The sequence below is a fragment of the Vombatus ursinus genome, unplaced genomic scaffold (genome assembly GCF_900497805.2).
Source record: "Vombatus ursinus unplaced genomic scaffold, bare-nosed wombat genome assembly UNPS02009062.1, whole genome shotgun sequence".
In the NCBI taxonomy this organism is placed as follows: domain Eukaryota; kingdom Metazoa; phylum Chordata; class Mammalia; order Diprotodontia; family Vombatidae; genus Vombatus; species Vombatus ursinus.
In genome coordinates, this window is record NW_020948840.1 from 7,422,308 (window position 1) to 7,439,153 (window position 16,846).

At 37.5% G+C, this 16,846-nt stretch overlaps 1 protein-coding gene across 2 annotated transcripts in view; it reads left to right on the forward strand.

The window, feature by feature from the left end:
* STRN (striatin) overlaps positions 1-2,986 on the forward strand; it is a 149,778-nt gene extending 146,792 nt beyond the window's left edge. For both annotated transcript variants that reach the window (XM_027850494.1, XM_027850495.1), the window contains 2 exons: positions 1,463-1,549; positions 1,639-2,986. In XM_027850494.1, coding sequence (XP_027706295.1) covers positions 1,463-1,549; positions 1,639-1,808 — 257 coding nt within the window. In that variant the 3' untranslated portion in view covers positions 1,809-2,986. The remainder of the gene's footprint in view (positions 1-1,462; positions 1,550-1,638) is intronic.
* Positions 2,987-16,846: the final 13,860 nt, after the last annotated feature.

Here is a 16,846-nt window from a genome sequence, read left to right on the forward strand (position 1 = left end):
GAGGGTGTTCATATTGTTCTGGCAAATCATTTTAAATGATTCCTTGTTAGACTGTGGTAGCACCAAAGATATAGAGCTTTGAGGACCTTAGAGGCCATTTAATCAAACCCCATCCTTTTGCCTGTTAGGAAACTGAGGCCCAGAGAGATATGCCAAGGTCATTCAGGTAATGAGAGGCAGTGATAGGATTTGAACTTGGGTCCTTAGACTCCAAATCTTTTACTTTTTTAACTATTCCTCACAATCTTTCTAATTCTCAGACCTGAGGGTGGGGAGAAGAGAAAAAAAAAACAAAAACAACACCAAACCGTGGTCCTTCAGTTTCTTCCCCTTCTCTCTAGCATGTTGCTGCATATTTTGTGCTGACTCATTTTAAAAGACTTGACCTTTGAAGGTATCCACAAATTTTAGTGACATAGTTGAAAAGATAGAAAAGATACCTAGATTACTAAATTGATTGTTATTATTTACTGAGAATTTCTACCTTTTGTTTTATGAACTTGGGCAAGACACTTAAATTGACTTTCACTTAAATTGATAACAGTTATGCTGTTTCCTGCAGAGAAATAACTTTGCCTTGCAGATTTTCCTAATATATTTATGTAATGTTTTCTTATTTTTGGGACACCATTCTCCGTTTCTGTAAGAAAAAATAAAAAAGAATCTACAACTGACTACCATTCCTCTTCCTTTTGGTATAGCAAAAATTTTAAACTGCGTACAGGGGAGGTCCTAGAATTTGGAAGAAAATGGTTCACCCGGTATAGGGTTAGTCTTTTCAAGGCTGGCCAACAGCAAAGCCTTGTGGAGTTCTGAACCTAAGATCTGAGCATGACTTGCATGCAACCACAGCCCACAGGAGCCTTCACCCTTGTTATTATAACTTCTTTTTACATAATCCTTTTTGTGTCATAAATCTAGAGTTGGAAGAGACCTCAGAGGTCATCTAGGTCAATCTTCTTATTCTACTGATGTGGAAGCTGGGTTTGTGACTTGTCTGAGGTCCTAGAGCAAGTAAGGGCAAAGCTAGGTCCTCTTACTCCAAATTCAGGTCTCTTTCCACTGCACTAATTCTGTTTTAGAAAACCGTGTAATTATGAAAAGTGCTCTATAAAAGTAGATTACCTTTGAAACAATATATGATGTTTTACCCAAAGATGGGTCACATAAGTAAAGGAGTCATAATTCCTCAGATATAGGCAATTCCAAAATATTTGTTCCTAACAGAGACAACAGTTGTGCTTGCATTTTTTAAAACTAAGTTTTCTTGTGAAAATGGGGGACATATGTATAGCTGTTTGAGAAACCACTATAATATATATAAGTAGATGGAAGAAAAAATGACTTTTGGTCCCTCAGCCACAAAGATAATCTTTTAGACAATTAATCCACCCAAAGATAAGTAGGAATTTGCTTTGTCCAGGCTTAGAAAAATAGTGAGTAACAATCTCTTCTTTCAAAGGTAAACTGATCCATTCAATGGTTGCCCACTTAGAAGCTGTTACGAGTTTAGCAGTTGATCCCAATGGCCTATACTTGATGTCTGGCAGTAAGTACATCACACATAAATCTATGTATTCTTTATGTCTCTATGTAATCGAATTTATTTTTTAAAATTTCACATATTTTGGTATTTAGGTCATGACTGTTCAATACGTTTATGGAACCTCGAAAGCAAGACCTGTATCCAGGAGTTCACAGCTCATCGAAAAAAGTTTGAGGAATCGATTCATGATGTGGCATTCCACCCATCAAAATGTTATATCGCCAGTGCTGGAGCAGATGCCCTAGCCAAAGTCTTCGTATGACATGATGCCTCCCTTTCAGCTTCTCACTTTTTCTGTATAATCAGCTGCACACGAGATAACAGAAGACAAGGGGGAAGGTCACCTTTTCTTGCCCTTTCATTCTGCCAATGGAGCACAGAGAACATTTGTTAAAATATAGTTTTGCAGTCGATGTACTGTTTTCTAAAACTAAGGTTTGTTCAGGTTGCTGCAAGCTCAGCTGGTTCTGTGAGCCTGAAAACTGTTTCAAATTATTCTGAAAGTATATGCTTTTATTTGTGAGGGGGTTCTTATTCGCCGGGCAGGCCTGAGCGAAATGAGGTTCATTTAGTCCATTTGGAGGAATTGGGGCACTCTTTAAGGGAGGGATACATCAATAACATGATTTATTGGGGAGGGGTGGAGGGAGCAGGGGAACTTAAGCATGTTTTTCATTTGAGAAATTTTGTCAAATGTGCACGTTAGGTAGTCGAAATAGTGTCTTTTAACATGCCCACTGGACTAACCCTTTTGTGAATGATGACTTGGCAGTTCTGAAAGGAGTTTAGTTTAGCGTGTCTATGAGCTTTACACATAAAGTGACTGGCAAAACATTTTACCTATTAAAAAAAATGCAATAATATGTTACATATGTTATTCAGTATGTCAATCAGATACTTAGTTTGCAGGCAAAATTATATATTGTATTATGTTTTTGAAAATAGAATTGTTACCAAGTGACTGAGAGTTTAGTTGTTAGATATTCAGCTTTAAAGAGAATGTTTGATACAGTCTACATTTACTAAGGGATTTCACTTATTCAAACATTCAAATTTGAGTCTCTTTATTATTCAAGGACAGTCACTAGCACAGGTCTCTGATGCAAGTGACCTGTATTACTGGTAAAATTCCGTTTTGTTCATGTGATGTTTATAATATCAAAATGGTTAACCATTCTTATCAATGAACTCACAGCTGGATAGATGCAAAGCAAAAAAAAAATGTATTTAGAGAGTTCTCATTTATTTATGTTCACATAACCATGCTTCATTTTATCTATATTCTCTTTCTTCCCTAAACCTCAGGTTGGGCTATCTGATAGCCTTCAATAATACTATCATACTTTATGTTGGTTTAAAAAAGTAACCCAAATTCAATCTGCTAGCGTTGAGTTAGGTCCATCCTGTTGCTTTTTGTAAAAAAAAAAAAAAAAAAAAAAAGATCTAAACAAAGCACAAGCAGTATACCTTCAGAAATCCTATTTTAACTCTGCTAGTAGGGAGGACATCTGGATGGAAGGGTCAGTTTGCATATCTTTTTTTTAAAAGACCTTAGACTTAGACTGTTTCTGGTTGGACTTTTTTTTTTTTTTTTTTTTTTTGGAAGAGCAATGAGTTTAGTTGTTGGTTCTGGAAAACCTATGACTTAGAGTTGATTATTTCTTTCTGATCCCAACTCAACCTCGTACTATTCAGATTTCTAGTACCTTGACCTTACTGCCTAACTGAAATCTGTTTTACCTCCTATCCCACCCCTTCTCTTGGACACCCAAACCCAAGGACCAATTGAAAACATATTTAAATCATTGAACATAACAACTTTGCTTTCAGTAGCCTCACAAGTTAAAAAAATAACAGGCCGTAATAAACCCTTTTGCTCTCCTGAAAATTTTTTCTGCAACTTTTATCAGTGTCAGAGCAGTGGTGTTTCAGGTGTAGTTGTTATGGGTTATATTTTATGATTAATACTAAATATATAAAATATGTAATAAATTATCATTCTAATGTTTTAATTTAAATACATTATGGGGTGCAATGGGGTCCAGTCACTGGTTAGTATGACGAGATGAGGACAAGGATTCTCTGCAAGCCCTATTCTGTATCCTAGAACAACAAAGATCCAGATACCTCTTCAATCCCTTATCCCAGGTGGTACCATCTAGTTCTTTTGTGGAGAGATTGTGGACCATTAAAAAGACACACAGCTCTTCCCTAATGATAGCAAATGCTGCATGACCCTTAGTCGAGCCTGTGATGTCATCTTTTTCTTCAAGAGATACTGCAGATATCACTGCCCTGAAGATGCTTGTGGTTTCCTGTCCTTCCCAGGTTACTGTTCACCTATCTGCTGGGGCTCTGAATCTACTTCTCTGGCTAGGGGAATATTAATTTAGGATCTAGAATGCTGATACCTCTCTGATACATTAATAGTTGAGAAGGGCACTATCTTACAATGGGGAAATTTGATCATATTGGCTTCGCCACTGTTCTGGTCATGAGGACTCCAGTGGCTCCTTCTATGAGCTCATTCAATTCTCAAATCTAAGAAGCATAGAATGAGCCACTGGATTCCTCCCAGTAATGTTGAATTTGTGGTAACTGTATTCCAGAGATGCCTAGGCCTCTCTTTTGGAATCCATCAAAACAGGTAAGCTAGGATTGCCACAAGGGATGTTAAGGGACTCTTAAGGATACTCTCTTATCAACAAAAGGACCAGGAATCTCCTCATAGGAACTGTTTCAGAAAATCCCACCCATTGGTCTTTACTTTTGTGCTAATGTCCCCAAAGGGCTTCTTAAGGTAAATGGGCTTTCTCCCCCAGTCCTAGATGGTTAGATGAGAACTACCCCTCTGGGAAGAAAGACTAAAACTTCCTTTTAGGCTACAGCTTTATTGCTGAAACTAATCCTGTACAAAGATCACACAGGAGTCAAGGCTGAATAAAATTGCACTGGTGCTACTGGCGATCCCAAACACCAGGCATAGGACAAGAGAGTCCCCTCCCCACTGACTTTGCTGGCTTCAAGGTGGTTAGATAAATCAGAGGGTTAAATTTACAGAAGTCTCTTCTTGGAGTTCTAGATAGCAAGAGAGAAGTAATTCTCCTGTGAGCCTGACACTGCACTGGATGATTGGCTGCAGAAAAAATAAATAAACCAAAAACAACAACAACAAAAAACAGGACAAAATTTGAAGGTGTTGACTGTCTCTATGAGGGCACACACATCTATGGTGCAGCCTTCTGACAACAATACCCTCCCATCCTGTCTCCCATGGTATCTTGATTTCATGTTTGATACAGGCTAATGGCCTATACTGATTCTCATAGCTGTGTGTGTGTGTGTTTATGCTACTGTATTGCTGTGGGCTATAGTTGCTAGCATCTTATTTTGGCATAATTACCCTACTTACTCATCTATACTTCCATACCCTATCATTAGCATTTAGGTTAACAAGTCCCTTCTGTGTTGGCAAATGAATTGTACCTCAAACCTTTCCTATAGTGGTAAGGTACTAATGAATGAATGTTTATGGTGCCAAGAAGAAGTAGAATGACAAATTGTATTCTGTAAATTCTGTTCTCACATTCTTCATGATGAGAAAATGGTGAATCACGGATCTGATATTTACTGAGGGAAGTTGGCAAGCTCCAAGCAAGAAGCGCTGATTTGAGATGCTCCAGCTCTAGTTATTTTTCTTAGCTCCTGCCTTTCTAAGTCTTCAGAATTCCCTTTGCCTATTTCACTGAACTTCTCAAGGCCAAGCCACCAATTGTCTTATTTATGCCTCCGAAAGTATTTGTTTACACATGGAAAATAACCATGCAGTGTGTAGACTAGTGTGAATGGTGGCTCTGGTGAAAGTCCATTCGGAAGCCAGTGTATACCATGAGAGACAATAAGCCCCATTGTGGACATCTACCAAAGCAACCAGTGTAGTGTAGTTCACATGAGTCCAATTCAGCTTGAATTCAGCAGATGGGAACTGAAGATTCCAGCCCAATGATAAAAATGCTTTTGTAGTTTTTGGTTTGTGTTTTTTTCATGAACTTTATCCTTAAATAGAGAATGGTAAGGAAGGACAGGCTCCTGCCTTGTTTACATGAGATGTGTAGACACATTTGTGCTCTTGGAGCTTGCAATACCCTTCTCAGTACTGAAATGTCATAAAAACCCATTTGCTGTATTCAGACAAGATCAGAAACAGATATTTTAACATCAGTGATATTATTACCTTCAGTATTTTTCTATTGACCAAGGTTAGGATTTTTTGCCATTAAATAGGTAATAAGTTATGCAAAGTATTTAGCTTTTATAATGCATTATAATTGCCAATTAAAGGGGTGAAAATGGGCTGCATCACTGAGTAATGAACTTTACGTGAGAAATTTCCCATGGATTTGACTTTCTTTCCTTTAGTATTCTTGTTATATTTCTTTTGGAATCAATTATAAAGATTTATTTGAAAATGTCTAAAAGTTATGTATATTTTATAAATATATATTATATATATTACTAGGAATACACACATATATGTGTGTGTATATATATATGTGTATATATATGTGTGTGTGTATGTGTGTGTATACATATATATATATATATATATATATATATACACACTATATCTATTAAACCATAGGTGCATTTCACTGTTTTTTGTATTGAGTTTTTGGGGAAGTATATGCAAAGGGTAAGATATGAGTATGACATGAGTGTTGTACTATTTGCTTATGTAATATATAGTTTTAAATGTTTTAACTACTGTATATATTATATACACTATAGGCCAGCATGCTTGTTGGAAAGATTGTCATTCTAGTTTATTAAAATTTGAATGTAAGAAAAACTGGCTATTCAAATGTGGATTGAAAAATATTCCATTCTAAAATATTATATTAAACATTTAGGCTTTTTAATGAATAGATCTTTTAAAGAAGGTAATAGTTAAGGAAGGAGAGGTGCCTTTTAAAACACAAAACAAATATAGCCTTATAATGAGGATGGTGAGGAAGTATTTATTGTGTGTGTGTATAATATATACACACATATATATATATATATACACACACATACATAATATGCACATGTATGTGTATACTATACAATACATATATATGTATGTATGTGTAATTCTATGTATGTGTGTGGGTATATACACACATACACACACATACACACCTGAACTGTGGTCATTGATGTCTCTTTACTGTATTTGTTAAACTTGTAAGTCTTCAGGGTATTGTGTGTGAGCCCATCTCTGTGCTCTTCTGAGCACTGTATCACACTTTTTTAGATATTTATGTGAATTCATAGAAATTTCAGTGGAGGAAAGGCTGTGCTATGTTCATTTTATATATTTGTATTAGAACTTACATAGGAGAAAGTGCATGTCCACAAAATGATGGAACCTCATTTAATTTGGCTAAGTAAGCGTGCCTCTTGAAAGGTTCATTTTTTAAAAGTTACATGTATTTTCATCTTTTTTATTTTCATTGGAGATTTAAGAGGATGTTTCAACTAGCAAAACATTATTTTTAGATCAAACAACTGGACTAGTTAAAAATCCCCCATGAGAGTTTTAAAGCATTTAAACAGCATCTTTCATACCTACCTCTGTCACTGTCTCCGTATTTTTCTTTAAAGGCATTTACTATGACTGAAATGAAGGTTTATACAATCTACAAACATATTTTGGTGCTAAAAATTTTTGTGATTTAAGTTACATGGAACCTAGATTTCCCAAATAAAATTTTAGATCTTAGATTTTTTTTGTTTACTGTGGCTTGTGAATGATTAGAGTTAATTTATCTCTAGCTGGTATGAATATGATATCTTAGTCACCAAGTTTCTGACAGTTCCAATGTTACTACTTTGATGGACCCATGACCATTCCTCGTTCTTTTCTTCGCTGATGTAGATCATAGCCTCTTCATGTGTTCTCATCTGGTACAATTCTTATACATGACAATGTGTAAATCTTCTGTAGTCAATCTACCCAATGTGCTTTAAGTGTTACTTTAGTTCTTATAACATTTTCTAGGTAACAGTGTTACCACTTGAGCTGTCTTTCTTTTGGTTAAGTGATCAGCCCCACCTCCTTTCCTAGTGATAAATGTGCTTGATGAGGCCATTCCCATTACTCTTTCCCTGCAAATCATTCTTGGTAATATGTTGTATCCAACTTGTACTCACCATATGTTTTTCCATTGCTCTTTGGGAAATACTATTATAAATTTACCAAAGGTAGAAGCTAAGTTATTATATCACAAGAATCCTTGAAAAGAGCTGTCCAGAAAAATTTAATCAGTTTACTTTAGTCATTTACAACTCTCTGATTTTGATTATAGCTATGACTAATGGCACCTGTTTAGCATTTTTTTATAATCTATTAAACATTTTATCAAGGGAGTTAAGATTGCCATAAGTTGTAGCTCATAGAAGCTTGTTACCCCCACCCCCTTGATTATTAAAGTTCCTTAAGAAAAGGATCTGAAAATTTGCATGATAAAAATCAAATATTTTATATACTGTTTTGGTAACTTTGACTTGACCATTAAAAGTTCCTGTTTTGGCAGGCTTTATCTTCCATTTGTTTATCCTTGCCTGCATGATAGGTGCCATTTGGACAAAAAGATGAAAAGGTTAAAGCATTTAACTGATATTTCTGACATCGTTGCACTTTTCTTCTGTGACACCTTTTAAGTGGCATGATTTCTCTGTACGTAAATGCTATGCTGGACCTGACTCCCAGAAGATACTACCTCCATGGCCACCTCCTTTCGTGCTTAAAGAATTGACATATCCTTTGCTCATTGTTTCTACATAGAACCCCTTCCTTTGCCAGTATCACTCAGCAACCACTTTTCCTTTGAGGTTTGTTCCATTCATCTGCTGTCACTCAGTCCATATCCTTGTCATAGTTATCTGCCAGCCTCTGCATTTTATTCAGTCCATAATCAACAGATAAATTTATTATATGCAAGGCACTATGCACGCTTATTCCTCCTTTTTTTTTAAGGAGTTCAGTACCTGTTTCAGTCTTCCTCATTATTTTAACCCTTGTGCTTATACACTACAGCATTGATGACCCTTCATATCTTATATCAACCTCCATTCCCATGATCCTCATCTTCATTCACCAAAACTGATTGTATGGATAGCTATACCTTTGATCTAACAGTACTTACACATAACTGCTACTTTCATGTATCAAAACCCCAAACATCCCCTCTGATCTATCTTCCATCTGGCTACTTCATTCATTGTCTTAAGCAGGTCTTCTAGTCTTTCTATGCTTCCTCTTTTTCCCAGTTTACCTCTGCTCTGACCTCATTTTGCTCCCTTCATGGTCTTGACTATGAGTTCAACTAGTTCTTTTTGCTCTGTCTTTGAATACCTAGCCAAATCCCAGCCCTGTATTACTCCCACCATTTGGTATATCCACTCCTATTCACATGCTGCTGAGTGCCACTGGAGATCTCACATTTGTGCCAATTAGGTCCAACACAAATTTGTTATCTAACACAACTGGGCCTTTACTGATAACACAAATCTTTTTACTCTTGATTGACTATTATATTCTCCACAGTGACTTTGAAACCTCTTCTCTCCTCACACCCTCCTTTCTTTTGAACAGAGTACCTTGTCTCCTTTACTGAGGAAAGAAGCTGTCCGTCATAATCTCTTTCCTATTCATCGTCCTTCCACATCATATATCATTCTTTATTCCTTTGTACCAATCTTTGGGGGGGAAATGGCCCCCCCTTTTTTTTGAATTGATACTTCTTTTGTGAAGTATAGTTCCTCTGTGCATTTGATCTGGTCTTCTCCATTCTCCTCAGGGAAGTTATCTTATTGATCATTTCCTTTCATCTTCAGTCTCTCCATAGCCATTAGTTTCTTTCTGCTTCTTATACATATTCCTGGGTCTCCCCATTCATAAAAGGTTTATAGCTCTCTGTTCTTTTGCAGGCAGTTTCCCAGAAGGGACTCCCCAGGGATGAGGAACCTGTGGTCTCAAGGCCATATGTGGCCCTCTAGGTCCTCAGGTGTGGTCCTTTGACTGAATCCAAACTCCATAGAACAAGGTCTGTCTTGAGGACCTAGAGGGCCACATGTGGCCTTGAGGCCACAGGTTCACCACCCCTGCACGCTTCTGTTTTTATTATCTCAACCCTTGTATTCTAGCTTCCAACTCCATCACTTAGCTTAAGTTCAAGGTCACTGAAACTTCTCCTTGCAAGGTTATCATTGATCTCTTTACTGCTAAATCCAGTGATTGTCTCTGCATCTCTGTAGTCCATACCTAGGCTTCAATATAGTCTCCTACCTAGGCTTCAGTGCTGCTGCTGGCTTGGTTATATCACCTCCTGTATGTTGTTACTGCATTATTATCTATCCCCTGCCTATTAAACATGAGCATCCCTCAAGGCTCTGACTTGGCCCTCTTCCTCCTAACTGTGCCCTATTGGTAATCTCAATTGCCGTGAGTTCAACTGTTTCTATGCAGATAATTCCCAGATCTGTATTTGCAGTCCTAAGCTTACTCCTGAACTCCAGCCCTGTATTACCAGCTAGCTGATTATCAGTCAATAAGCCTGCTATGTGCTAGGCACTATGCTAAGTGCTAGGGGTACAAAAAGAGGGAAAAAGCCCCTGCCCTTGAGCTTGCAATCTAATGAAGGAGACCATCAAATAAATATGTACAAATAAGCTATAGATACAATAAATAGAAAATCTCTACTTGAATTTCAAGCTCAACATATCTGAAATGAACAATTTTCCCTCAAAAACCCCACTCCTCCAAACTTTAATCTTCACCAAAGGAGATCACCCAGATTTATAGCCTAGGTGTCATTCTTGACTTTTCTTTCTCTTTTACTCCCTTGTATCTAGTTGCCAAGTTTTAGTGATTCTACTAACAACTTTTGCATTTGACTCCACTCACCTCTGGTTCAGTCCCTCATCACCTCTCACCTGGATTGTTGCAATAACTTCCAAATTGGTCTCATTATTTCCAGAGTCCCCCATCTCTAATTCAACCTCTCAGAGAGCTGTCAAACTACTAAAACAGGAGACTCATATATGATGCCCCCTCTCCTCAAAATCATCCATGATCCCTTTTCTTCTAAGATACTAGAAAATGAGCTCCTTGGCCTGGTATTTTTTCAGTCTTCCATGGTTTGGCTCCTAACTACTTTTCTAAACTTATTTAATATTATTCCACATACTTTGTGTCCAGCAAACTAGCCCACAAACCCTTCCTTGAATTGAACATGCTCTTTCTGATATCCATGCCTGTATACCTGTAATGTATGCCCCTCCCTTCCTTCTTTCCTTCCTTCCTTCCTTCCTTCCTTCCTTCCTTCCTTCCTTCCTTCTTTCCTCCCTCCCTCCATTTCTTCTTTCCCAAAAACTTTCTTGGTTTCCCCCTCAAGAAAAAAAAATTGTTAGTAATCTGTTCCTCCTGAGGTTACTTCCTTATCTATCTGTAAACATGTTATATTTGGTACTATCTTGCTTACTACACTGCTTAGCACAGTGATTTGCATATAGTAGACAGTAGGCTCTTAATAAATGCTTATTGAATTGACTCAAAATGAATCTTATAAATATCATAGCAAATTTTTTAGCAGCATTTTGAAATGGTTTTTTAAAATAAGGATTTCCTGGATTTTTGGTAGTCAAGCTGTAGGTATGAATGAATTTTACTGGGACCATGTGGGTGTTGTATTGATCACAGCCCGTGCTGACTTGGATTCATTCTATTGTCCACCAGTGAGTTACCCTTAGTGCCTTGTTGATATAGATGGAATGATTCTCTGTTGGTTGTCCTTTCCTCTCTAAAAATAGAATAGTTCTTTGATTTGTCTATAAGGAGCTGCTAAGCTGATAGTGCTACTTCTCCAATTAGAAAACCCATGAATGTTATTATGCACTCGATCATCTCCTCATGCCTTGATCTCCACATATTCCCCAAATCTACCAAATTGTTCTATTTTATTTCTTTATTGCCTGTTTAGAGCCTGTCCTAAATCGGGGGTACAGAGGAAGTTTCTTTTTTTAGTTCTTCCTTCAATTAAAAATACTAATTTTTTGCTTAGTTTGTCATTGATATTTGAGCCATGTTACTTAGAAGAGGCTACTTCTTTATATCACTTCTATATCACTATATATCACAGTGTATATCACTTGATATGCACAGATGTTTTCTAAACCATTCAGATTTTTCATGTTCCTTAACTTTTCATTGAAATTTCCATATCAAAAACTGTGTGTCCTTCAACCCCTCCCCCTATAAGTTAGCCCTGAACTAGATTGGTTGATTTTCAGGTATTTTTTTATTTAGTCAGGCTATCTATTAATGTAAATTAATCCAAATATTCATTTCATGGTGAAAATGGTTTCCTTTGTAAATTCAGGGTATGGACAAGCTAATTAAGACATCCATTTTGGGTGGCTCTAAATGTATTTTTGTTTTTAAATAAAGTATAAGCCTATAGAGTCTGTGGTATAGGTGTGTCATGAATTGTTAGAGAATTATAAATGGCAGACCAGACCCTAGCAATGGAATTATCAGTGGATGTAAAACACCCTGTTTTATTTTGTTGGAGTAGAAAAAAAGGAGTAAACAAATTAGCTGAATGTAACCATGTTTTGGGCAGACTTGGAAGTGGCCTAAGTGCTAGTTGTACTCAGGGAAAGGTGAAAGATACATTATTGATAGAGAGAATATGTCCTCCAGAAAGCCAGTGAGAATTAAAATACTTTGTTAAGCTGGGCTTATGCTACTTTTTTGAAGATGTGTTGCCCCTGCTGATAAATACTAAATTTTATGAATGTTAAGCTAAATAGTTTTAAAATTGGATCATTCAAGTGTTTAACATAAGCTGTTTTTAAGCTAACTCCATTGGTTTTGGTATAGACTGAAAATAAATTTAACAATTTCCTCTACACCCCTATCTTTCACTCAGGATATTGGATTTTCTTCCCGATTTTGCTATTTTAGAATAATCAGAAGTGTTCCACATCCATCTCTCTGCCTACCACCCCCAGACATGCATCTCAAGCTCATGAACCCTTTTAAGGTGATCCCTCAAATCCACTACTCTCCTTGGTCTAATCTGGAGACTCAACAAAATGAGGCATCCAAATGTGATCTTGTGGGGAGGAAATGGGCCACTTCTTTTGGTACAGTGTTTGCTATTATTAAAAATAAATCATTGGATGCCTTGTAGGTCATCTTCAATATCATGGATGGCTTGAGAGACTTGTATCTTTTACATGTAGAATTTAGAATCTCTGTAGCCACTGAGAAGAATGCCAGGAAGGACCTGACTTGTCTAGGAGGCCCCAGAACCTCTAGTGCCAATCCAGGCTCAGGGTGGTAACCTTGGTAGCCCCGACCTGGGCTGGGTTTTCCAGACACATAGAGGTTCTAGGTATCGTAGAGTTATGTTGAGATTTGTATTCTAGAAAGCCAGAGGCACCTTACAGCCCAGCAACACTGAACTTAAGTGCAATATAGCCATAGACATCTTTTCAGTCTGCTGCTGTCCCAGGTTCTACCTGCTGCTGAAAATTACCCGGACATTTATTTAAAGGTATGTGAAGAATAGAAAAGATACTCTCACATGAGCCTGCTTATGGGGATAGTTAGAGCCCACCCTCTTGTTTGTGCCATTACTTTTCTCCCCAAGGATTTATTTAGTCATAACACCTGCAAAACTCATGATCCTAGCTAGTCCAGTCCCTGCCTTGTGCCCTACTACCAGGGGTTCCAGGGGCAGCAGGACATTTAAATTTCAGAGACATTGAAATGGCATACAACTTTAGGCACCACATTTTGAGGAAAAGTGCTTGCCTCCATCAAAACTTAATTTGGGAATATCATTCAGCAGAAGCTACCATCATCCTATATCTGATAATGGGACATAATGATACTTTTTCAGATTATAAAGCATCACCAAGAGATAAAAATCAAGACTCGGTGTGAGCATCTTTATTAGGCTTGACAGCACCATGGAAGTTTACATGAAGTTATGAATTTACTTTTATGGCCATGGAGAAAATTGTTCACAATCTGACTTTTAATTTGGTATATCTGTGACTTTCAAAACAAAATCAAATCACAACACAATTCACAAAGTCAGAAATGGAAGTCATCTACCTCTACAACAGGAAGGAAACAACATTTATTAAATACCTACTGTGTACCAGGCACTATACTAAGCACTTTACAAATGTTATTTCATTTAATCCTCACAACCACCCTGGGAAGCAGGTACTAGTATTTTATCCATTTTATAGTTAAAGAATCTGAAGTAGAGCATAAGTGACTTGCCCAGTGTCACACAGCTAATCATCTGGGGTCAGATTTGAGTTTGTTTTCCTGACCCCAGCTCCAATGTTCTATCTACTTCAACAAACTAGCAGAATCAAATATAAAGGGCTTAGGACAGTGCCTGGCACATAGAAGGAATTTAATAAATGCTTGTTCCCTCCTTTCAACAGCCTCAACAAGCTGCCATTGAAGCACTGCTTTAAGATCTACAGTAATAGGGAAACGCTGTTCTAGATGGGCAAATCACTTAACCTCTGTTTGCCTCAGTTTCCTCAGCTATAATATGGGGATAATAATAGCATTTATCTCCCAGGGTTGTTGTGAGGATCAAATGAGATAATAATTGTTGAGTGTTTAGCACAGTGCCTGGAACATAATACGCACTATATAAATATTGGCTATTATTATTATTATCCCACTCCCATGCTTCCTAGAGGCATCTAGTGGTGCAATGGATAAAGCACTGGGCTTGTAGTCAGGAAGACCTGTGTTTAAATCCACACAGACACAAGCTGTGTGACCTAGGCAAGTCACAATCTCTACCTCAGTTTCTTCAACTGTAAAATGGTGATGTTACCTTACAGGGTTGTTATGGGAATTAAATGACATACTTATAAAGCACTTAACACAGAGGCTGGCACCAAATAGGTGCTATATAAATGCTCATTGCCTTCCTCTTCTCCCCTACCACCCACCTTTTCAGGACTACCCTGGCTGAAAGTATTTCCTGATGTCCAACCTTATGTCCGACCTCTGACACAAGCTATGTGTGACCAGGGGCAAGTCTAAGCCCTCTGAGCCTCAGGCTCCTAATCTGTAACAGGAGGATAATGCCTCCCTCTCACACTTGTCATGAAGTTTAAATGAGGTGATGTATCTAAAGCATTTGCAAACCTCAAAGTTCTATCTAAATGTTGGTTGTTGGTGATGATGATGAAAATTATGATGATGTCTGCCTCCTCCTTTGGCCAAGCAGAATATGTCAAAGATATCAGACAGAAGGATATCAAATATATCAAATCAAAATATCAAAAATCAAATATATATCAAATATCCCCTCTTCTCCTTGACAGCTTTTTCACGTAATTGAAAACAGTAGTCATCGCCACTCTAAATCTGCTCTTCAGGCTAAACATAGCCCTCCAATGTATCCTGTGGTGACATTTCAGGTCCCTTCATTATTCTGGCTGTCATCCTCTGAACATTCCAGCCTTCCAGTGCCCCTCCTTTGATTATAGCATTGGTACTATCTAATGTCCTGCCCTTTCGTAACAGCAAGTGATTTCAAGTGGATCAATACTACCAAAGGTTATGGGGAAGAAGCCAAGGATAATTTGCTACTGTTCATACCCCACCCAAACCTCCCCCGCAAACCACCAATGGGCTCAATAAAGACTTGATGAACTATGTCCAGTTCAGTTGAAAGCCTGCTTTGTCGTGGTCGGTGCTAGAACAACAAGTCTCACAACTGCAAACACTTAGCATTCTATGGACCAAAAAACTCGCTAGACTTGCTTCAATGCACTTCATGTACAGGATGCAATGCCAGAGGATTGTGAGTCTTCATGTTGTTAGGTGGTGACCATTTACACATCCCATTCATAGGCTCTCTAGAAAAAGGACATGTTTTCATTTCTGACTGTTCAGAAAATAAAGATTTCTTGAAAAGATTCTTTGGCAATGTACAATTTTGAAAGATTAAGAAAGTACTTTTGAATTTCCCAAAGTATACTTGATACCAGTTTGTATTCTATTCATTTTATCAATAATTAAATAATTTTTTAAAAAAACACTTCTCTTTAGGTATTAGGGGAGATAAAAAGATGAATATGATTCTCCTGCTCTCAAAACACTAGTGATTTAATATGGGTGAACATTTCATTCTTCATGAAAAAAATTATTCATAGAATATTTTGCATTACATAGGCTTTGGAGATGGATAGGGAAATTTTTAAATAACCTTGCCCTCAAGGATTGCAGTCTATTGGGGAAGGGGAGAGTGATAAGTTATGAAATATACACAAATGAACTCAATACACACTAGAATTTCATAAGGGCAAAGGGGAAATAGATTTGACTAAGGAGATGGATCACTTATGGCTGGAAAGATCCGTGTAGGCTTCCTGGAGGAGGGGGCACTTGATTTGGGCCTTGTTCTGTCAAGCCAAAGTACCCCCTATGACCACCAGTTTCCAATCTATGTTATGTTCCCCTATTAGAATGTAAGTCCTTGAAGGCAGGAATTATCCTGCTTTTGTATTTCTATACTAGCGTTTAACTTAGTGACTGGCACAGGGTAATTACTTAATAAGTGCTCCCCTTTCCCCCATTTGTTTCTTCTTCTCGGTTTGGATATCAATAGGCAGAAATTAGAGGAGAAAGCATTTTAGGCATAGGGAAGAGGGCTAATCACTCAACAAATAGTTAAGTGCCAAATAAGAGCCTGTGCTAGGTGCTGTGTATATGAAGACAAAAATTTTTAAAGTCCCTGCTCTCAAAAAGCATGGGAAATACAACATATGCATAAATAAGTATATACAGGATAGATGCAAACTAAAGACATGATCATTTTGACAAAAGTATCATTGGCAGGTGGGTGTTAGGATGGGAGAATCAGGAAAGGCAAGATGTTGCTTGAGCTGAGTGTTGAAAGTAAGGAATTCTGTGAGGTAGAGTTGAGGAGAGAGTCCATTTCAGACTGGGATATGGTCTGTACAAAGTCATGAAAACAGAATGTCATGTATGAGGAACAATAAATAGGTCAATTTAGCTGGACTGAGTGTAGAAAGGGGACTAATGTATAATGAGGCTAGAAAGGTAAGTCTGGACTAGTTTGTGAAGGGCTTTAAATGCCAGAGGAGTTAAAATTCAATCCTAGACGAAAAAGGGAGCCTCTGGAGGTTATTGAATAAGGCTGTAATATGGTCAGATCTATACTTAAGGAATATCCATTT